General features: G+C 40.6%; 1 protein-coding gene across 8 annotated transcripts in view; it reads left to right on the top strand.

The window, feature by feature from the left end:
* The window catches only part of LOC144593604 (amyloid beta precursor protein binding family B member 2-like), a 237,382-nt gene that overhangs the window by 74,381 nt on the left and 139,234 nt on the right, over positions 1–23,767 (top strand). For all 8 annotated transcript variants that reach the window (XM_078399472.1, XM_078399444.1, XM_078399435.1 and 5 more), the window contains exons 3-4: positions 18,008–18,083; positions 20,553–21,347. In XM_078399472.1, the coding sequence (XP_078255598.1) occupies positions 20,573–21,347 (775 nt within the window). In that variant the 5' untranslated portion in view covers positions 18,008–18,083; positions 20,553–20,572. The remainder of the gene's footprint in view (positions 1–18,007; positions 18,084–20,552; positions 21,348–23,767) is intronic.

Below are 23,767 nucleotides of genomic sequence, written 5' to 3' on the forward strand. Positions count from 1 at the left end.
ATATGGAGATAAATATTCAGACAATTCAACAAGTTTATGAATCAGGACTATTGTCTCTTTGGAATTTCTTTCAATGGTATCCAAAGTTGGTTTCCGTTGGGAATTTAAAAGAATGTATATATATATATATTTTTTTTTAGAGATACAGCGCGGAATTGGAGGCAGATGGGAATAAAACCATTTTAATATAGGAAGAGAATATCGCAGAGAATTGCTCGCTTTCAGAGACGATTTACAAGGATGTTGCCAGGACTTGAGGACCTGACCTGTAGGGAGAGATTGGGAAACTGAAGACTTTATTCCTTGGAGCACAGGAGGCTGAGGGATGATCATACAGAGGAAATATAAAATCATGAGGAGAATTGATAGGGTGAATGGTCAGATTATTTTATCTAGAGTAGGGGAATCTAGAACCTGAGGACATAGGTTTACCAAGAAAGGTGAAAGAATTTTCACTCAGAGGGTGGTGGGTAATATGGAATTTGTGGACAGAGCAGGTAGTTGAGGCAGGTACTATAACAGCTTTTAAAAGACACTTGCACGTGGCAGGAAAGTTTTGCAGGGATATGGTCCAAATCCAGGAAAATATGACCTGCTTAGATGAGGCATTTGGTCTGCATGGAGACTTGGTCTGAAGGGCCTGTTTTTGTGCAGTATGACTGACTCTCTAGGACCCTTGAGAACTTGCAAATATAAATAGTATGCTAGAATTAGACCTGTTTTGTTTCTTGCAATTTTCTATGGCCTGAATTTGATTAAAATTGCAGCATCTGTTTTATATTTGTTTCCTATGTGGAATATCACATGAAAATGTAATTTGAATATTGTTTCAAAATAGTCGCTTAGTTTCTTCATCTATGGCATGGCAGAGCCAACATTTGTTGCCCATTTTTAACTGATCTTCGGAAACTGGTGCCTCTTGAACCATTTTCTTCCTTCTGCTGAAGATATTCACACTACTCTTCTTTTGCACTGTTGTGAAGGAAGCTGCAAGATATAGACACAGTGTTAATGAATTGACGGCAATATATCTTCAAGTTGGGATCATGTGACTTTGAGGTGGTATTTTAATGTGCCTTCTACTCTTTCCACCTTGGCAGTCACAGATTTGGGATGTGCTGTTGGTGTGGTGTTGGCAAGTAACTGATGTGCATTTTGTAAATTATGCATACCCGTGGCCACTTCAGATGTGAAAGGGAATGACTGTTAATGTACTTAATGGAGAGTCAATCACTCCAGTGTTGGCCATTTGCTTGTTCCCACTTTTCATTTGTTACACCTTTGCTGAGAATGCATTGAGCTCCATATTTCCTTTTGTAGATATTTCTGCTTCTGAAAAATTGAATCTCTAATCAAATTTGTGTCCTCTGACCTGGGTGTTAAATGTTCCTGTGATTCCTTATGGGGAGCTTCTAATTATATTATGGCTGCTATGTAAATACAAGTCACATTAAACTTTGCTTAAATGCATTTTAAAAGATTTGGCACTGCAATAATTAAAAAGTCATATTTCTCAATTGATCTAATAGGATGAAATGTTCATTGAATGATAGTTGAATTAATCCCAAATTTGCTTCACTACAAATAATCAGCTTCATTCAAACTGGATATACACACCAACGTGCCTCTGCAATTAGATTGAGGTTGGATGGACTATAATGCCTTTGGTCTTCAACTTTCATGTTCCTTAACTTGTTGATGAGGTTGATGATGATACTGTGGAATTATTGTGCCACAAAGCAATGGCATCACTAATCTCGATGAGTACGGAAATAGATTAACCTAATTTACTGATTATTGTTATCAATAAGTTAAAATAATTAAACTTCAATTTAAATCCCTGATCCAGAAAGTGACAGTCATGTTAAAAATACAAATTTTAAATTTTAAACATTGCCTTCAAATTATATCTATGCTGAACACTTCCATTGTCTTCAGCCTTGACTCTTCTGGATAATAATGCATTGTGGAGCTGTTGGTGTTGTTTATGCCCAAGCTTCTTGGTTGGTCATATTTAACTTTTACGCTGCTACCTACACATAGGGTTGCTTCTGGGAGCTTGCATTGCCAGGAACAGGAAATATTATTGCACGGAAACATGGAAGGATACTCATTTCCATTTTCAGTTTCTATTCTTATCAGGGTGTAAGTGAATAAGTATATTGATTGTAAACTCCTATTTGCGAGTTGAATGTTTCTGCACCTTTTTGTCAGTTGAATGCTTCTGTGGAAGCTGCAGTATGACAAAGGTTAAGATAGCTGTACAACACAATGTGGAAAATGAATGCAAGTTGTCAGAGTCCAGTTGATCGGCGACGACACTTCCAATGCCTCTGTTAGAGCGTGAAAGGAAAGAGTCTTTTTTGAATCATGACCAATATCCAGGAGCCTGTTGGTTAACTGATCATATGGGGCGAATGTTTACTGAAATGGCCAGTGGTCCAGACTGTCTATCTGGATGATGAAGGTAAACACGAGGAAAACTACCAAGGTTAAATTGAGTCAATAGGCAAGCAAATGATGAGTTTTGGAGGAAAAGAGGGGGCTAATTGCTTGGCTGCTCCATATTCTTTAGTTATTACTGAATAAAGTTTCAGAACAAAATGCTGAAGATGCCAATAGTCATAAAATCTCTGGCAATGCATTAGTTGATAAAGCAGATGCTCCATTAGTTAGGCTAGAATGAGGCAGAAAATTTGAGAGGAAAATGTGGCTGTGATGACGTTGACAATACTTTCTCTGTGTTGGCCTGGGCCTCCTTGATGCAGATAGCACAAGGCTGCAGCCACATCATAGCAAAATTTGTTGCAGGCGAGGTTATTGGCACAACAGCATATGTGTTGAATTCTCTGTTGATTTTGAGCCTCTCTCAGGCTAGCCACATTTGATCCATTTTTATCCCTTCGCTGTAGGATATGAGATGGGAAGCATGGAAAACCAGCTCAGTTTTATTTCCATTAGAGTAACAGAGTTTAGAAAAATAGCCTGAGAGTCAATTGCTTAGTGTATGAACCTCCTGCATCATGGGGCAGGGTTCACAAAGAACCCCACAGTTCTGTACAGAAAGATAAACCACAGAAGGACGTCATATTCCCGTATCTATGGTTATAAAAATAATAAAATGCACATTATTTGTATGTTTCTATTATGGTCTATTGAAAGTTAATTTGCTGAATAACAGAATATCCAGCTTTTATAGATGTTTATATTAGTTCCAATTGTGCTTTTTTGATGCCACCAGCATTGCTGTAAAGTTTCATCCTGGTTGTTTCCTTGAACACTTCTCTCTCTGCTTCCAAGAGGCACATCTCTCCGAGTAGTTGTGTTTTAATATATTGTGGTTGAAAAGTTCCTAACACAGGGAGGTATTGAGGATTTTACTATAGACTTGGAGTTTACTTTAAAAAATCTGGCTCTGCCATGGAATTGTCTCGGCTTTCAATGCAACACTGTTAAGCAAAATAGAGTAATTAATAAAAACCTTTTAGATGCAGTGTTTGTTAAAAGTATGATATTTTTAGTCTTGTTTGGGTACTGGCAATTTTACAGATTTTGATGCAATAGGTTAATTACCCTTTTAGAAAGACTTGTTACTGTTTTAGTGGTGAGTTTGAATCATTTAATAGAGTGCACTGAGATACAAGGGAGGTTCTGTATCCAACATTAAATGTGATTATTTTACATTGCTGTATTTGATTTGGCAGCATTAACGTATAAAATTGGAAGCAAAGAATAAATCTTTTATTCAGATCAGACCACCAGCTGTCTAAAAGAAGCATGGTGGTCTGATGGTTCTACCTCAGCACAATATCAGGTTGTGGTCTCCAGGAGATGAAGGGTAATCCACCATGATAAATAAGTGGCTTTTAGATTTGCATTCTTTACATGTGTGCTGCTTAAAGCAGCAAAAAAAGTGAATATTTTGTAAATAAAGCAAAGTGTAAAGGAAAACTTTAAATTATTCCTTGATCACTCTTTTAAAAACATTGCGTCTCAAAGTCTGCCACCCTCATGGGGCTGCACTCGCTTTTTCAGGACGTAGAAGAATGCCCTTTTCATGTCTGCCCATCCAGAGATAGAAACATAGAAACATAGAAAATAGGTGCAGGAGTAGGCCATTTGGCCCTTCGAGCCTGCACCACCATTCAATATGATCATGGCTGATCATCCAGCTCAGTAACCTGTACCTGCCTTCTCTCCATACCCCCTGATCCCTTTAGCCACAAGGGCCACATCTAACTCCCTCTTAAATATAGCCAATGAACTGGCCTCAACTACCTTCTGTGGCAGAGAATTCCACAGACTCACCACTCTCTGTGTGAAGAAATGTTTTCTCATCTTGGTCCTAAAAGACTTCCCCCTTATCCTTAAGCTGTGGCCCCTGGTTCTGGACTTCCCCAACATCGGGAACAATCTTCCCGCATCTAGCCTCTCCAACCCCTTAAGAATTTTATATGTTTCTAAAAGACCCCCCCTCAGTCTTCTAAATTCCAGCGAGTATAAGCCTAGTCGATCCAGTCTTTCTTCATATATGAAAGTCCTGCCATCCCAGAGATCAATCTGGTGAACCTTCTCTGTACTCCCTCTAAGGCTAGAATGTCTTTCCTCAGATTAGGAGACCAAAACTGTACACAATACTCCAGGTGCGGTCTCACCAATGCCCTATACAACTGCAGCAGAACCTCCCTGCTCCTATACTCAAATCCTCCTCCTACCTGCACACTTGCTTTCAATGACTGGTGCACCATGACACCCAGGTCACGTTGCATCTCCCCTTTTCCTAATTGGCCACCATTCAGTTAATACTCTGCTTTACTGTTCTTGCCGCCAAAGTGGATAACCTCACATTTATCCACATTATATTGCATCTGCCATGCATTTGCCCACTCGCCTAATCTATCCAAGTCACTCTGCAGCCTCCTAGCATCCTCCTCGCAGCTAACACTGCCACCCAGCTTCGTGTCATCCGCAAACTTAGAGATGTTGCATTCAATTCCCTCGTCCAAATCATTAATATATATTGTAAATAACTGGGGTCCCAGCACTGAGCCTTGTGGTACCCCACTAGTCACTGCCTATGAGGCGACCTTGTGAACGTGTGAAAAAGGAGCTGCCATTTTGAAGTTGCCTCAACTCTACCTACTCAACTCTACCCAAAGCTTTCAGGATTGCCGGAGATTTGTGCAGGTGCCAGAATGTTAATAGTATGGGGTGATGGCTAGAATTGGAGGTTAAAGTGTAGTGTAGTGTCCCAGTGCACATCCACATCATCTTAATTGAAAGGGATTCTTTATAGTGTTCAGTGTTTAGATTCTGTCTCCGAGGTATATGGTTAAGGGCAGACAAATTACATCTGAACCATCGTTGTGTGGTGACTGAATTCAAGGATGAAAAGATTAAATACACATTACTGCATTTGTATAGAGATTTGGTGAAACCACAGCTGAAAGGCATAAAAGGCAGAATAGTCCCGCCAGAATGGTGTGGACATCAGAGCTATTGTGGACAGCAATATAAGCAGCTGAAAAAGAAATTTCCTCCATATGGGGAGGACATGCGCACAATGTGGATCAGAATATTATTTCTACATGCAGTGTACAATGAGTTGGACATTGTAAGTCCAGAGTATAGTAGTCATACAGAAACAGAACGTGGACCAGGTTTAGACAGCTAGTTGAGTAGAATATACAAATGCAGGTCAATTCTATGAAAGGAATGTCAGATGTATGTATACCCAGCTGTTGATACCAAAGCAACACATTTTATTTTAATTTGACGGGATCAAATAATATCTTACAGAAGCATTGGTGTAATTAAAACCAATGAGTTATGTACCTTTGATGTACCACAAGGTTACAAAGAAGTGGGCAAGGAAAAGCTCAAAGTAGCTGGACTATGGGATTTTATTTATAGTAGAAGGGAAAGATATCACAAGTAGTTATATTTAGCTGGTGGGCTTGATATCTGAAAGCTCCATGGAAAACGTCAAATCGGTCGTGAGGAAGGCAAATGCAATGCTAGCATTTATTTTGAGAGGACCAGAATACAAAAACTGATTTAATGCTGAGGCTTTCTAAGTCACTGGTCAGACCCCATTTGGATTATTGTGAGCAGCTTTGGGCCCCACCTCTAAGGAAGGATGTGCTGGCGTTGGAGAGGAGGTTTATGAGAATGATCCTAGGAATGATTGGGTTAACATATGATGAGCGTTTGAAGGCACTGGGCCTGTACTCGCTAGGGTTTAGAAGGATGAGGGGGACCTCTTTGAACCTTACTGAATAGTGAACGGCCTGGATAGACTGAATGGGGAGAGGATGTTTCCACTAGTGGGAGATTCTAGGATGAGGCCATAGACTCGGAATAAAAAGACGTACCTTTAGAAAGGAGATGAGGAGGAATTGTAAGGGTAAAAAGGGTAAAAAGACCCTAATGGGAGTTATCTATAAGCCCCCAAACAGTAGCCTCGACATAGGGTGCAAGTTGAATCAGGAGATAAAATTGGCGTGTCACAAATGTAATGCTACGGTGGTTATGGGAGATTTCAACATGCAGGTAGACTGGGAAAATCAGGTTGGAAATGGACCCCAGGAAAGAGAGTTTGTAGAGTGCCTTCGAGATGGATTCTTAGAACAGCTTGTACTGGAGCCTACCAGGGAGAAGGCAATTCTGGTTTTAGTGTTGTGTAATGATCCTGATCTGATAAGGGGACTAGAGGTAAAAGAGCCATTAGGAGGCAGTGATCACAACATGATAAGTTTTACTCTGCAAATGGAAAGGCAGAAGGGAAAATCGGAAGTGTCAGTATTACAGTATAGCAAAGGGGATTACAGAGGCATGAGGCAGGAGCTGGCCAAAATTGACTGGAAGGAGGCCCTAGCAGGGAAGACGGTAGAACAGCAATGGCAGGTATTCCTGGGAATAATGCAGAGGTTGCAGGATCAATTTATCCCAAAGAGGCGGAAAGACTCTAAGGGGAGTAAGAGACACCTGTGGCTGACAAGGGAAGTCAAGGACAGCATAAAAATTAAGGAGAGGAAGTATAACATAGCAAAGGGAAGTGGGAAGACAGAGGATTGGGACTCTTAAAGAGCAACAAAAGTTAACTAAAAAGGCAATACGGGGAGAAAAGATGAGGTACGAGGGTAAACTAGCCAATAATACAAAGGAGGATAGCAAAAGTTTTTTTAGGTACGTGAAGAGGAAAAAAATAGTCAAGGCAAATGTGGGTCCCTCGAAGACAGAAACAGGGGAATTTATTATGGGGAACAAAGAAATGGCAGACGAGTTAAACCGTTACTTTGGATCTGTCTTTACTGAGGAAGATACACACAATCTCCCAAATGTTCTAGGGGCTGGAGAACCTAGGGTGATGGAGGAACTGAAGGAAATCCTCATTAGGCAGGAAATGGTTTTGGGTAGACTGATGGGACTGAAGGCTGATAAATCCCCAGGGCCTGATGGTCTGCATTCCAGGGTACTTAAGGAGGTGGCTCTAGAAATAGTGGAAGCATTGGAGATCATTTTTCAATGTTCTATAGATTCAGGATCAGTTCCTGTGGATTGGAGGATAGCAAATGTTATCCCACTTTTTAAGAAAGGAGGGAGAGAGAAAACGGGTAATTATAGACCAGTTAGTCTGACATCAGTGGTGGGGAAGATGCTGGAGTCAATTATAAAAGACGAAATTGCTGAGCATTTGGATAGCAGTAACAGGATCATTCCGAGTCAGCATGGATTTACGGAGGGGAAATCATGCTTGACAAATCTACTGGAATTTTTTGAGGATGTAACTAGGAAAATTGACAGGGGAGAGTCAGTGGATGTGGTGTACCTCGACTTTCAGAAAGCCTTCGACAAGGTCCCACATAGGAGATTAGTGGGCAAAATTAGAGCACATGGTATTGGGGGTAGGGTACTGACATGGATAGAAAATTGGTTGACAGACAGAAAGCAAAGAGTGGGGATAAATGGGTCCCTTTCGGAATGGCAGGCAGTGACCAGTGGGGTACCGCAAGGTTCGGTGCTGGGACCCCAGCTATTTACGATATACATTAATGACTTAGATGAAGGGATTAAAAGTACCATTAGCAAATTTGCAGATGATACTAAGCTGGGGGGTAGTGTGAATTGTGTGGAAGATGCAATAAGGCTGCAGGGTGACTTGGACAGGTTGTTTGAGTGGGCGGATACATGGCAGATGCAGTTTAATGTAGGTAAGTGTGAGGTTATTCACTTTGGAAGTAAGAATAGAAAGGCAGATTATTATCTGAATGGTGTCAAGTTAGGAAGAGGGGATGTTCAACGAGATCTGGGTGTCCTAGTGCATCAGTCACTGAAAGGAAGCATGCAGGTACAGCAGGCAGTGAAGAAAGCCAATGGAATGTTGGCCTTCATAACAAGAGGAGTTGAGTATAGGAGCAAAGAGGTCCTTCTACAGTTGTACCGGGCCCTGGTGAGACCGCACCTGGAGTACTGTGTGCAGTTTTGGTCTCCAAATTTGAGGAAGGATATTCTTGCTATTGAGGGCGTGCAGCGTAGGTTCACTAGGTTAATTCCCGGAATGGCAGGACTGTCGTATATTGAAAGGCTAGAGCAATTAGGCTTGTATACACTGGAATTTAGAAGGATGAGGGTGGGATCTTATTGAAACATATAAGATAATTAGGGGATTGGACACATTAGAGGCAGGAAACATGTTCCCATTGTTGGGGGAGTCCAGAACAAGGGGCCACAGTTTAAGAATAAGGGGTAGGCCATTTAGAACGGAGATGAGGAAGAACTTTTTCAGTCAGAGAGTGGTGAAGGTGTGGAATTCTCTGCCTCAGAAGGCAGTGGAGGCCAGTTCGTTGGATGCTTTCAAGAGAGAGCTGGATAGAGCTCTTAAGGATAGCGGAGTGAGGGGGTATGGGGAGAAGGCAGGAACGGGGTACTGATTGAGAGTGATCAGCCATGATCGCATTGAATGGTGGTGCTGGCTCGAAGGGCTGAATGGCCTACTCCTGCACCTATTGTCTATTGTCTATTGAATTTCTTTATTCAGAGTGTGGTAATTGCCACCGATGGCTGTGGAGGCCAAGTTGATGGATATTTTAAAGCCAGAGACTGACAGATTCTTGATTAGTAAGGGTGTCTGGGGAAGGGGATTGAGAGGGAAAGATAGATCAGCCATGATTGAATGGTGGAGTAGACTTGATGGGCCGAATGGCCTAATTCTGCTCCTAGAACTTATGTACTTATGTAAAGGACATTATGGTTCAGGGAAGATGATGGTAGAATTCTAGAATAAACGACAGCTCAAAAGGAGGTATTTGATGTTTTAGCGGGCTTAAAGATGGGCTTCCTGAGATGTTTCCCAGACTGTTAGGAAGTCAAGGCTCTGACAGAGAATATTAAATCTTTGGCCAAGGATAAGGTTTGAGATGACTGAAGGATGATGAATGCGGCACCTTTTATTCAAGAAGGGCATCAGGGATTAACCAGGTACCGCAGATTTTGAATCTAAAGTCGGTGGTTGGGCATTTATTAAAAAACCTTCTGAGGGTTAGGATTAATCTACACTAAAGGCAGGGATTAATGGTCAGCTTGTCTTTGGAGACAATTTGTTTGACCAATTTGACTGCTTTTCTCAAAATAGCAGCAAAATTAGTTGGGGAGGGCATTGCAGTTTAATTCAGTCGATGTGGTTTTCAGTAATGTCCAGTTCCAAAGGGCCATAGGATCCAGGGCACATTGGCAAATTGGATCCAAATTTTGCTAGGTTAAGCGAGGCAGAGGGTGATGGTGGAGAGTTGCTTTTGTGATTGGAAGCCTGTGGCCAGTGGTGTACCACAGAGATCAGTGTGAGGACCCTTACTGTTTGTAATGTACATTAATAATTTTGTGAAAGTAGGAGGCATGATTAATGACTACGCAGATGGTATGAAAGCTGCAAAAAATATTGATCAGTTTGTAAGATAGTGCAATGGTAGATGGAATTTAATCCTACTCCTTAAAAATGATTTTAATACAAGTGGTTTGTACTTTGAGAAGGAGTTTTGAAGAATTTGAGGAATTCTCACTGACATCCATAAAATGCGTAGATGGCTTGACAAGGTAGATGCTGAGAGGTTGTTAAATTAAGATATTTATCATTTTGGATTCTAATAAGGTGAAACAATACATCTCAGCAGATTGTGCAGAGTTTGAATTCTGCAAACCAGAGAGCCGTGAATGCTTAATAAAATTCTGAGCTGAATAGCTTTTAAAGGACTGAGAGAAATGAAGAATGTGGAAATGAGGTGGAAAAGTGGAATTAATTGTGAAGGGTGATCGTCCTGCATGATTGAACCAACACTGTGGATTATATAACCTAATTTTTTGCCTGTCATAGTTTCAAAAGAGTTATGTAGCACAGAAACGGGCCTATGAGCCCAATTCATCCATGCCAAACAAGATACCTATCTACCCTAATCCCATTTGTCTTCATTTGCCCCTTATGTCTCTCAAGTTTTCCTATACATGTGTCTGTTTAAATGTTTTTTAATGTTTTAATTGTACCTGTCTCTACCTTCTCCTCTGGATGTTCATTCCATATACCCACTGCCCTTTGTGGAAAAACTTGCCCCCAAGTTGTTCAATTTTTTTCCACTCTTCCACATATGACTCTAGTTTTAGATGCTGCAGTTCTGGGGAAAAACACTGGGACTAACTATTCTAAGTGTTTCCCTCATCATTTTATAAATTCCTAAGGTCACCTCCTAACTTCCTGCACTTCTGGAAAGACAGTCCCAGCCCATCCAATCTATTCTCAACACTCACAGGTAGCATTGCTATGAATCTTTTCTAACCCTCTCAAGCTTAATCATCTCCTTATGGTATGGCGAGCAGAGCTGCCCACAATACTCCAAGCGAGGCCTAATCAACGATTTGTAAAGCTGTAACATGACATCCCATCTCCAAGACTCCCTGGGACACAATGTGCTGGAGTAACTTGGCAAGTCAGGCAGCAACTCTGGATAACATGGATAGGTGACATTTCAGATTGAGATCCATCTTCAGACTGATGTACGGGGGGGTGGGGGGGAGAGAAGAAAAGTGGAGAGGCAGAATAAGCGTGGCAGGTAATAGGTCGAGACAGGTGAGGGGGATATTTTAGCGAGCAGATGGTTGGAACAAAGGCCAGGGATAAGAACAATGGTTGGAAAACATTGCCAGCTTTTTTCTCTCTGAAGAAAATAAAGGATCCAGCATGAATTCCCTACAGCATACCACTGCTCACAGGTCTCCAATCCAAAAGCTACTTCCACCCTTTGTCTCCCACCACCAGCATATTTCTTATGGTCATTTGCTGCCATCTATAGTGATTCTATTGGCATTAAAATAGTTTCTGAGTGCATTGTCTCAAAAAGGTCCAGGCTAGAATTTCAAGGATGTGATTAGTACTATTGGGAATCTAATGAAAGTGGAGAACAAATTGCAAAGCCTGTGGTGTCATGTTATATTCGAGCCCTCACGACACTGTCAGATGAGCTGTATTTTATCTATATATATATATATATATATATATATATATATATATATATATACATATAACTAAAACTCTCATCTTGTATGTATATATATAATTGTATGCATGTTCCTGAAATACAGCCAAAACGGTACACGATAGCGCAACAATTTTAGGCCCACCTTACTCACCATTCCCTTGCGAAGTGCAATATCGAGTTTCGTTACATTTTAAAAGTAATTGACTTTATAAACTTTAAGTGCGCTCCGCCCCCCCCCCGCGCAGCAGTGCCGGGAGGACCGGCGCCCGTGCCGGCGTGCCCCGCTCCTGACCTTCCTCCCATGGTGCAGCACAGCGGCGAAGGGTCAAAGAAAATAATGTCTGCCGGCAGGCCGAACGTGCGGCAGCGCCTTACGGCCACTCCTGTTGCTGGCCGCCGCAATAGCAGCCCAGGGCCGGGGTGAGTGGCTCCCTCTCCCCTTTCCTCTCCCCCTTTCCAACGCTCGGCCCCGGGGGAGACTCCCCAGCCGGCAATGGGTCCACGGGTCGTCAGTTGGGGGAGGGTTGCCCGGGCCCAGTATCCGCGCGTGTGCAGTTGGGGGAGGCTTACCGCGTCCGTGGGATCTTGCTGAGCGCTTTTGGGGTAAATAAAATTGTGTTTAGAAGTTTATCAATGCAGGAGAGGTTTGGACCCAAAGGGTCCACGGGTCGTCTAGTAATGCTTAAAGACAGAATGAGTATTTAATGCCTTTTGAATCTGAAATTATATTTGGGTGAGCTATAGGAGATAAGGTAGCTTGGGAGATGAAATAAAACAGATCTGTCCTAGATCTAACTAATGGTATTTGTGAATAAATAAATTTAAATAAATCACAGGTAAAATGTAATATATTTAATGCCTTATATTTACTATGCATCTGAGCTGTGGAAAAAAATCAATTGTAATCAAACTTTAAAAGAACAATAACATGCTTAATGATCTTATGAATGCTTTTCTAACTTTATGGTTTTATCACAATGACAATATTTGTGCTTCAGTCATTACTTATGAGTACTAAATTCTGAAGCATAATCAGCAACTCGCATGTGATGTGGTTTAATCTTGAAATAAAAGGTATCATTATGTGACTGCTGTTGGAAATAGATGGCAATAATTTGTACTTGTCCTGCCCTACATGCTGATGACGTAGTGTTGGCTGTTTCTGGTATTACAACATTTTAGTTATTGCTTTTTTTTTTTTTTTTAAGGGTTTGAAACAACCCCAAATTTAAAAAAAATTAAAAAACAGGGCTGGTGATCGTGGGATGGGACCTTCTTTAGACAGAAGGAATGGAGTGGCGATGTTTCAGGTCGGGAACCTTCTTCAGATCTGAAACACTGCCTCTATTCCCCCCATAGATGCTGCCTGACCCATTTTGTTCCTCCAACATTTTGTGTTTTGCTCAAGATTCCATCATCTGCAGTCTCTTGTGTCTCCAGTCTATATAAATTTTGCTGTTAATTACCAGTTCTAGAAAAATTGATTAACTTGGGGGCAGGTTTACCAATGGTCTCCTATGCCAATCTTGACCTCCCCCTTGTAAAATGCAAAACAAAGAAGATTGTTTTTGACTAACTGCCTGCACTCCTCTTTGTCAAGGCATGCAGAAGCAGAAATAAAATGATGATGACTGTTTTAAATTTATTACTCTGACAGTCATTGAGTGGCATGCTCCAACCATTTCCAATCAGCTTACAACCCAGTGGCATGAATATTGATTTCTCTAACTGCCAGTAACCCTTGCATCCCGTCTCTCATCATCCTTCCCTCACCTAAGTCATTGTCCGTAACTTGTTTTCACCTAGCCCACAGCTAACAAGGGCCTGTTTCCTTTATCATCATACCTTTTTTGCATATTTTTCATTTATTTCTCTCGTTTCCCTTCCCCTGACTGTCAGTCTGAAGATGAGTCTCGAAGGGTTTCGAACCATCCGAAACATCAGCAACTCCTTTTCTCCAGAGATGATGTCTGACCCGTTGAGTTACTCCAGCTTTTCGTGTCAATCTCCATGAAAATAATTGTCTGGGGAATGAAAGAGTATTGTACCTCTTTCAAATAAAAATAGAATTTCAATGAGAATATCATCTTTGGCTATGGCTTTATTTCAGACTAACACTGGGCTTGATAGAAGCTGTTTTAGAGCAGGAAATTGTAATTCATGCTGGCCAAGGTAGACTGGAAAGGGATCCTAGCAGGAATGACGGTGGAACAGCAATGGCAGGAATTTCTGGGCATAATCCGGAAGATGCAGGATCGTTTCATTCCAAAAAGGAAGAAAGATTTTAAGGGGAGTAGGAGGCAACCGTGGCTGACAAGAGCAGTTAGGGATGGAATAAAACTAAAAGAAAAGATGTATAACACAGCAATGAATAGCCGGAAGCCAGAGGATTGGGAAACTTTCATAGGTCAACAGAAGGTAACAAAACGGGCAATACGGGCTAAAAAGATGAAGTACGAGGGGGAGCTGGCCTAGAATATAAAAAAGGACAGTAAAAGCTTCTTTAGAAATGTTAAGAGAAAAAGAGTAGCAAAGTCAAATGTGGGTCCCTCGAAGGCAGACACGGGTGAAATTATTATGGGTAACAAGGAAATGGCAGAAAAGTTGAACAGGTACTTCGGATCTGTCTTCACTAAGGAAGACACAAACTCCCAGATGTACTGGAGGACAGAGGAACTGAAAGAAATTTTCATTAGGCGAGAAATAGTATTGGGTAGACTAATGGGACTGAAGGATGATAAATCCCCTGGGCCTGATGGTCTGCATCCCAGGGTCCTCAGGGAGGTGGCTCTAGAAATAGTGGACACATTGGTGATCAATTTCCAATGTTCAATAGATGCAGGATCAGTTCCTGTGGATTGGAGGATAGTTAATGTTATCCCACTTTTCAAGAAAGGAGTGAGAGAGAAAACGGGGAATTACAGACCAGTTAGCCTGACTTCAGTGGTAGGAAAGATGCTGGAGTCAATTATTAAAGAGGTAATAATGGTGCATTCGGATAGCAGTAAAAGGATAAGTCCAAGTCAGCATGGATTTATGAAAGGGAAATCATGCTTGACTAATCTTCTGGAATTTTTTGAGGATGTGACAAGTAAAATGGATGAAGGGGAGCCAGTGGATGTAGTGTATCTAGACTTTCAGAAAGCCTTTGATAAGGTCCAGCACGGAAGATTGGTGACTAAAATTAGAGCACATTGCATTGGGGCTGGGGGGTTGACATGGATAGAAAATTGGTTGGCAGACAGGAAGCAAAGAGTAGAAGTAAACTGGTCCTTTTCAGAATGGCAGGCAGTGGCGAGTGGAGTGCCGCAAGGCTCGGTGTTGTGGCTGCAACTGTTTACCATATATATTAATGATTTGGAAGAGGGAGCAGCGAGGGTCAAAATGTGGTCGTTGATCTCCCTCTATCTTCCTGTCCAACTTTAGAAAGTTCCTCTGTCCCTCTCTTCCCCTCCCCCTTCCCAGGTCTCCCTCTATCTTCCTGTCTCCACCTATATCCTTCCTTTGTCCACCCCCACCATCGATCATCCATTATCATTAGTTCTATGTTATCCCACTTTCTCATCCACTCCCTGCACACAAGGAGTAATTTTACAGAGGCCAAGTAACCTACAAACCCACACGTTTTTGGGATGTGGGACAAAAATGGAGCAACCGGAGAAAGCAGCGCGATCACAGAGTGTGCAAACTCCACACAGAAAGCATCCGAGATCAGGATCTAACCCAGGTCTCCGTCGCTGTACCAGCTACACCACTGTACCACCCAAATTGATTAATGATGAGGTTTTTTAAATTATTTAATGTTTGGTAGGATTTTAATTTGCCATGGTAAATGATCTTAACCTAAAAATGTTACAATTACCATTTTACGCTGACCAAAAAAGCCATGAGCCCCTAAAACAGTTAATTTAAACATACAGGGAAAATCTGTATAAAATATTTCAATGATACCTGCAGAATGGACACTGCCAATAATGGCAACATTCTGCTATAATTCAAATTGTCTTTTGACTTCTATGTAAGCTGCAATACTGTAATTTTTACGTCTCTTTACTGACCAGCAAATACAAATGGTGGGATGTGTTATTTACCTGCAGAGTTTATTCAATAATTTTTACCTTGGTTTTGTTTTCTCTTTAATTTTGGCTGATGCTCTTTTTCTCTTTGCCCTTCAGCCCTCAGCAGCCTCTGGCATCAAATCGGAGAATCTTCTCAATCTTTCCCAATAAAAGACTGCTTTTCTGTCTTCATATTCTGCCTTTTCCCTCATATCTCCACAGATTTCACCCAAGTACCCAATTTTTACTCAATTTAGCTATTTTGTACATTCAAAACAACATGTGAAGCTATAAATTGTTATGGAAATGAGGTGACTTGAGAAAATACCATGTAGCTAGCAGTGTAGCTTTTGATTTTTACTGCATGACATGAAATATTGCCTCAATGCAGATCAGAGGCTGGCAAACCATTGAGGGCACTTATCCAACATTTAGTCCCCAGAAATTAAAGAAGGACAATGGGGGAGAGTGGGAAGGAAACCTGGTGAGGATTATACAATCTCCTCTGCTCTATCTGGTCCACACCTATGCAGTGCATGAATTCCTGGAAGAATAACTGAGACCTTTGTGAACAATGTAAGTAGGATTTCAATTTCCACCGTGCCAACTGTGGAATTCAAATTTAGATACTTGAAGAACCTGGAATTAAAAGTGCTTGTTTCAGTAACAAGGACCATGAAATTAGCAGATTGACACAAATAATACTCCCATCTAGTGCTAGAACGAAGGGAATCAGAATCTTTGCCTGGTTGGGTCAACATCTGACTCCAATCTCAAGTCAGCCATGTTGCACTTTGAAATGAACTATTAACTATTTGCTTGTCAAGAGCAAAAATAGACTGACAATAGTACTGAGTTTAATATTAATACTCTCATCTTGTAACTGATTTTTTTTTTAACCTGAGTTGTTACGTGCTGGAAACTCCAACCTAATATTGTCACTAAATTATACTTAAAATGATTAAAGAAAATTCTATTGCATGCAAACATGTTTTTTCTGTAGATGTTAATTTCCACGCCCAAATCAAATGATTTCTCACTTACTGCAGAAAGGCCTGATCAATTTTATCATCTAGGAGTGGCATCATTGGTTTAAAACAACCTTGGGAGACAAAGCTTTTCAAAAATTACTTGATTATTAAAAGCCTAGCTAATATATTTTTTGTTCTGTACGATATGATGTAAAATCTGAATCTTCTGTCCTCTTCTGTGAATAATTACCATTTTCTTCCATGTTTTCGTGCCATTTTAAATCGACTAAAGATTGAAACTTTAGAAGCACCCAAACGTGAACTGAGCTTTTTAACTGATGTTTTCTTTCCCACAGCTCACTAAAAAATCAATCATTGCAAATCTGTTCATTAAAAGGGAGACACCTATCTAATATTAAACCTCAATTTCCCTCATTTCACTGAGAGTTCTTCTGTCTGCTTTATCTGAAAGGAACTGAATTCTGCTTAACACACAGATCCAGCCAGCAATGAGTTGATCTGATCTCTCTTTGCAATGTTGTGAACCCCAATTTCCAGATTTTCTTCATTTGAACAGTCTTGTTGTATTCATTTTTGTATTTTTGATATTTGTGAGTGACAACATTCATTGTTCATGAGTACACATACATATTTGATAGTGCTGTAAGCCAAATAATATGGGCTTAATGGTCTTTTCTTGTCCTGGTTAGCTTTACATTTTTGGAACCATACAAATCAAAGATTCTTTTGAGAAGAATTAAAATAATAAATCCTCTGCAAGTGCTGCCATGTATGCTGCAGTTGAAGTTTTCCTGATTTGTAGCAAATACTTTAATATTTTACATTAAATCTGCCTCTTGTTACCGAGTGCTGCACTATACAGGCTTCATCTGTTCAAAATGATTATGCATATTTAAATACCAAACTTATTTAATGCACCTTCTGAAAATCAAGTTTCAAACACACAATGGAATTAATTATTAATTTTATGCTGTTAAATGATTATGCTCCCTGAGGTTTCGTGGGTTAACCACTCCATGTTGTCACAGTAACAAAAAGTGTTTTAAAGATATAGAATTTAATATGATTCACTATTGCGAAAGTGTCACTAAATTTTACAGTGTTGAATACTTCAACAAACTGTCGAGCACTGGGAACGAAGGTGCACTTAAGGCTTGCAAGTTATAATAACCTATATTAAATTTGAATATCAATTTATATTTGGATATTATGTTGCTATGCTAATTGTACATTATTTGCAAGTCCTAAGTGGTAATTTGGGCATGCAAGTACTAAATCTTGGCAGTTTTAGTGTCATTGGATATTTTTGGCATCTGCATGATAAATTTGAGTTACTGCCTGAGGCTGAAAAGCTTATGTTTGATGCTTGTTTTGCCTCCTTTTTTTTGTTTTAGGTAATTTTTTTATTTAATTGAATGATCCCTTTTTTCAGATTACATTTAGCCTGTACTCCAGTCTCCGCATTGTTGAAGCTCCGTGATCCCTATCAGAAGTGCTCCCAGGTCAAAGTAAGATTCATTCTTTTAAGATTTTGACTCGAATGTTCTAGATTATGAATTCTTGGATCAACCTCTGAAAAACAGAACATGATGTAGACTGATTTCAGCTTGTTGGAATTGGCTTTGGGAATACCATTTTGCATGTGCCTCTTTTTTTGGTAATTCTTCATTTATTGCATCTATGATTGCTGCGCTTTTTCCATTTCCTTCACACCCATGACCAGCTTCCGTCGAGTTTTTAAATTTTTATGTTGTACCTTTTTAATTTCATTTGTTTGAAAATTCCATTTGGCTTCTTCCCAGGCTATACACTTATATTGTCTGGGAGCATGGATAGGTAATTTAATTCTGGATCTTTGCCAGCAAAAGTTGATAACTCAATCCTTCTGTGGGAACTGAGCACTTAGCACCTTCAATCATGCAGTGATTGAGCGGGAAATGAACAACTGGAGAAGTGTGGGTGTGGGCCAAAGTCTGGTTTGAAAGCCCCATTTCATCAGAACCATGATGGCTGCATAACACTTGAAATGTTTACTCGTTAAATACTCCATAGTTAAACGCGGTACTATGAATTTTCAAACTGAAATGTCAGAATTTATGAGCTGCATAGAAGAACTTAAATGATTGTGGGAGAACATTAGCATTTTAAATAAATCATATTTAATCAATTGAATAATCAAAGCAAAATAATGAAATTCTGAATTAGATATTCCACATAAATGAATGAGTCAGCACACAAGTGGAATAGCATGAGAATAAATGAAGTCACGTACAATTTTGCTGCCAGGAGTTTCACAATTGGTCACTTTATTTTTTAAATTTATTATTTCCTGTGTTCATTCCAACTCTTCATAACATATTGCTACAATGATTCTGCTTCTGCTATTAGGACACCAGTATGTATTATGATCAGAGTAATTCCTTGCACAAATTTTAAAAGGTTGAAGGTAAATAATAATAATTTCACTTCTGATTGTTTTCAACACAGTTTTCCAGCTTTATTAATCATGGTGGAGTTTAGTAATGAAATTGATTGCTTCAAAATAATGAGTGTATAAAGGCTTTCTTCTAAATTCAGTCAATGGATTTTTATTTCATTAATTTGATATAATTGCACATTTTAACGCTTGAATTTTATCATGGAATTAATATTCTTCATCTTTATTAAACAAGAATGTTTTTCCAATCATCTAAAACAGGAGCCTGAGACAACCAGGTAAAAGCACTGTTTGCTTGAAAATGACTTATTAATGATCTTAGTTTAAAATCCACAATTTTCATAATTTAGTTGTCATTCCTGTACTGCCTGCGCTGCCCGAGCAGCTGCGGCTTACCTGCAGTCCGTTTGTCTTTTGTGTTTTTTGTTGTTTTTCGTCTTAATTGTAGTGTGTAGATGTGATGTAGTGTTTTTGTGGTTGTGTACTATGTGTGGTGGGGGGGGGGGAAGAACTGTAAAATTGTCCATTTTTCTGGGTGGTGTCTCCGTTCCCGCTGCGGCCTACCATCGGCCAAACACCTGGAGCTGGCAGCCTCCACCTGGGCTCTGGTTCGTAGAGCCCACGGACCGGACTTACCATCTGCGGAGCTGGCTGCCTTCGGAGGCTGTGGTGGCGCTGCGGGAACGGCTGCGACTCACCTTCGGAGGCTCCGGAGGCTTGGGCCGCGTGGACGTCGGAAGCTCGTTGGCCCCTGGGTGGGTGCCGACATCGGGAGCTCTGGCAGCGGCAGCGTCTTCGCCCGCCCCGGATCGCGGGGCTTGGATCTGCCCGGCGGGGGCTTCAATGTCGGGAGCCACGACCGCCCCGATGTGCAGCGGCGGTGTCTTCACCCGCTCCGGATCGCGGGGCTTGGGTCGGCCCGCTGCGGACCTTTCACCGTCCGGCGCGGCCTGGAACATGGCAACTTCAACAGCCTGACCGCGGGAGAAGACGGCAAGGGAAGAGGATACATTCTTTCATCACAGTGAGGAGGTGACTAGAGGAGACTCACTGTGATGGATGTTCCTTTTTTTTGTTTTGTGTTGGTTGTGATTGTGTGTGAAATTGCTTATTTTTATTGCTCTATTGCTGGACTGTGGGTGACCTTTCATTTCACTGCACATCTTGTATGTGTGACAAATAAACTTGAATGACCTGACTTGATTAATGTACAAGGCTAAAAATAATTTAATCAATGTTGATATTCAGATGACACAGCCTGCAATAGTTTAACAAAGTCCTTTTAGAGAAGTAACTTTCCTTTTCATCCCCATTCATCCCTAATTCCTTGACGCGAGTTTCTCTACCTTTTGAGGATTAGCCTCCGTTTGTGCTGGTTGACTTCCAGCATGATGCAATTGTTAGGGCCTTGAAGTGACCAAAGTACATCCTCAGCTGGGATTATGCTATTGTTATTTCTTCATGCTATTTTCAGAGTTTACTACGAGGAACTCTGCATTTTGGGATTGACTCAATTTTTGTTTCCTGTCCTCTTTTGCAGTTGAAGACTCTGTGGACACTATGTCAGTGATCCTTGCCACCGCCAACAGCCAAACCGATATAGTGAATCGCAACAGTTCAGCTACTCCACCAAACACACTTAACCTTCGTTCTTCCCACAATAAATTAGTAAACTCGGAAATAAAGAACACAGAAATCAAGAACAATACTCCTCCAAAATGCAGGAAGAAATATGCCTTGACTAATATCCAGGCGGCAATGGGCCTGGGAGACACAACAGCAGTGCCAGTTACAGCAAACAACACCAATTCCAAACTGGCCAAGAACGGAGAAAACCAGCTGCGCAAGGCCGCAGAGCAAGGCCAGCAGGACATGAACAAAAACATCAGTGCAAATGATATCAAAAACATCATTTCAGAAAAATTGGATGGCAAGGAGCCAAACTTGCAAGATCCATCTTGCACTGAGCCCTTGACAACACAACCAAGGAAGAGCAAGAGCTTTCTCAATTATTATGCAGACCTGGAATCATCCACCCGTGAATCGGAGCAAAATAATGGTGTCGGCTCGGGTGAGGAAAATGTTGACCAGATTCATGATAAAACTACAGCGAGCAATGATGTGGTCAGTGACGAAAGTTTGTCTGCCAGTCCGGAAGATTGTCAAATGGCCACTATTTCCTCCAGTTCTGAAACAAAGAAGGCTCCATCCAGATTTGGAGGGAAAACTGACAGTGCATTAAATAAAATGCAGAACATGGCTCCCAGTGATGAAGACTCAAGTTGGACCACCCTGTCACAGGACAGTGCTTCATTGAGCTCACCTGAAGAAACAGGTACAGAGATTCCTTTTGTTAAATACATTAATATCTTGATTATATTGTGATTAACATTGGTACATAACACTTTTTATATGCGAACATCCCAAAAGGAAAGGATCGCTTATGTTCAGCGTTAATGAATCTTGTCAAATTCCTGAGCCACTGCATTGTGGTTAACGGCAAGTTGCCCTCTGAAATGGGCAAGTTGACTACTCAGTTTAAGAGCAGCAAACTATGGGAAGTGAATGGTGGTGCTGCCTGCATCTTGTGAATAACTAAAATAAGAGACTTGTAAAACCAGAATTAAAGGGTAATGAATGGAGAGCCAGTCACGCTCAATTTTATCTCAGATTGCAGAACAACTGTTTGAATTTTGTGTTGTACTGTAATTTATGGTTCTGTAGATTCCTGGTCAATTAAATGGCAATGGGAAATTATCAAGATCATCAGCGCTGAGGAAACAATTGTGTGGCATCAATTTTGCTCCCTGGTGTTTGGAGCAAATCTGCAGTAAAGTATTTCTAATGTGATGATCATAATTCTAAATTTCTTTTGAGTTCTGCTCTAATAGAGAAAAACAAATAAGAAAACCCAGAGAAGCTTGAAATATGAAATAAAAATAGTAAATTCTAGAAATATTCAACAGGTCAAGCTGCATTTATGAAGTGAGAAACAGAATCAACAGTTTAGATTCTGTCCTTTCATCGGACCTGTAAAAGTGAGAAATCAAATGGTTTAAGTTGCAGGGTGGTGGAAAACCAAGTAAATGCCTGTGGTAAGATGGTGAAGATCAAAAAAGGCAAGTGGCACTTGTGTTGACTGAGGGAGGATGGTGAAGGTTCATTTATAAGACTCAAAAGTTGTGTAAAAGGGGACATAAATGGACGAGAGGGGGGAAGGATTTTTTTTAAGATTTGGCACACGTGGCTAGAAGAATAAAAATCTGACTAATGAGGCATTGTATTCTGGTGTGCCTCGAATTTCTATAAACTCTATGTAAGATCAAGCCATTCAAGTGTTCATGATGCAGTAGAATACAAGATTGAGTGGTTTACAGAGACGATTGTTCCAATGCACAGTCTTCCGTATTTGTCTTTCTCTTGCATGCCTTGTTCCTCCTAAATCATTACAGCATGGTTACTTTATTGAACGTAAAGATTTTATCTGTATTTTGGTTCCTTGACTGTAATTCTCATACATTTAGATTTACTTATTGTGACAAAACAGGCAACATAATGTGCCATTTATGTAGGTGAAAATTAATTATCTTCTTATTGCTTTGATTAATAAACTATTGATAAACTATACTCGTTGGGGGGGTTATTTGCTTATTCTATGTATGAATGAAACAAAATGGCAATGATTTTATGTAAGTTGAAGAAGGTGCATTAAAATCTGCAAAAATGTTTGTGGGATCTTTAATGAGGTTGGGTCAAGGAATTGGGTCCATATTACAGTCTCGAGTTAGCTTAGGGTGATGATTCCTTGACCTATAATTGTATGAAGGTTGAAAACATGAGTCAGACCCATAGAATAGGGTAAAACCAATATGGGCAGTTGGACAACTGCTTGATTAATGATAGACACAAAATGCTGGAGTAACTCAGCGGGACAGGCAGCATCTCTGGAGAGAAGGATGGGTTCTATGTCCAGCTGCTCAATTTTTTACTCTTCTTTGAACTGCCTCACTTTCCAGGCTGAAGTGAATGAACTTAACTCCGTGATTGGGTTGCATGATGCAAGAACTGAGTAAATGGCTTCTAGTTGTGTTGAAATGATATACGTGTCCATCATTGTTATGCCAGGGATAGGATGTTCTGTAATTTTGTTGGCAGAAAGCTCACTGCCTTGCTTTAAATAGGCTACACGTAAATGGCCAGAACCTCAAGTTGGTAGCAGGGTTCTGTTTTAACCCACCATTTCACTGTCTCCTGAACAGGGAACAATATGCTCAAATTCTGAGGAGGTGCAAGATCTAGCTAAGTGAAACCTATGGCCTCCCTATTACAAACATTCTCTGGTACCACTCACCAATTCTTTCCCAGTTAGACTGACCACAGCATCGATGCTGCTTCCTGCATCCTCATGTGGATCTTGTCAATTTTATCACTTTCAGCATTAACCTGGATGTATGATTAATCACACGTATTGAGTTACAGTAAAATAACTTTGTAGAAAAGGCAAATCGATACCTGACATTTAGATCAACAATGATTGCAGGTGGATTGCTGCTGGCCAGATGTTCTGACCCAGTACTTTTCTGTAATTTCCATACATCTCCCACAATGACATGGGAACAGCTGGCTGAGGAAATTTAGAATCTATTAATCTTTTCCTTTGCTCCTAGGTTTCTCCATTTTTGATTAGCGAGGTTTCATAGCAAGAGCATTTGAATATAGGCGCAAGGAGGTCCTATTGCAGTTGTACAGGGCCCT

Source organism: Rhinoraja longicauda, chromosome 1 (assembly GCF_053455715.1).
Source record: "Rhinoraja longicauda isolate Sanriku21f chromosome 1, sRhiLon1.1, whole genome shotgun sequence".
Taxonomy (NCBI): Eukaryota; Metazoa; Chordata; class Chondrichthyes; order Rajiformes; family Arhynchobatidae; genus Rhinoraja; species Rhinoraja longicauda.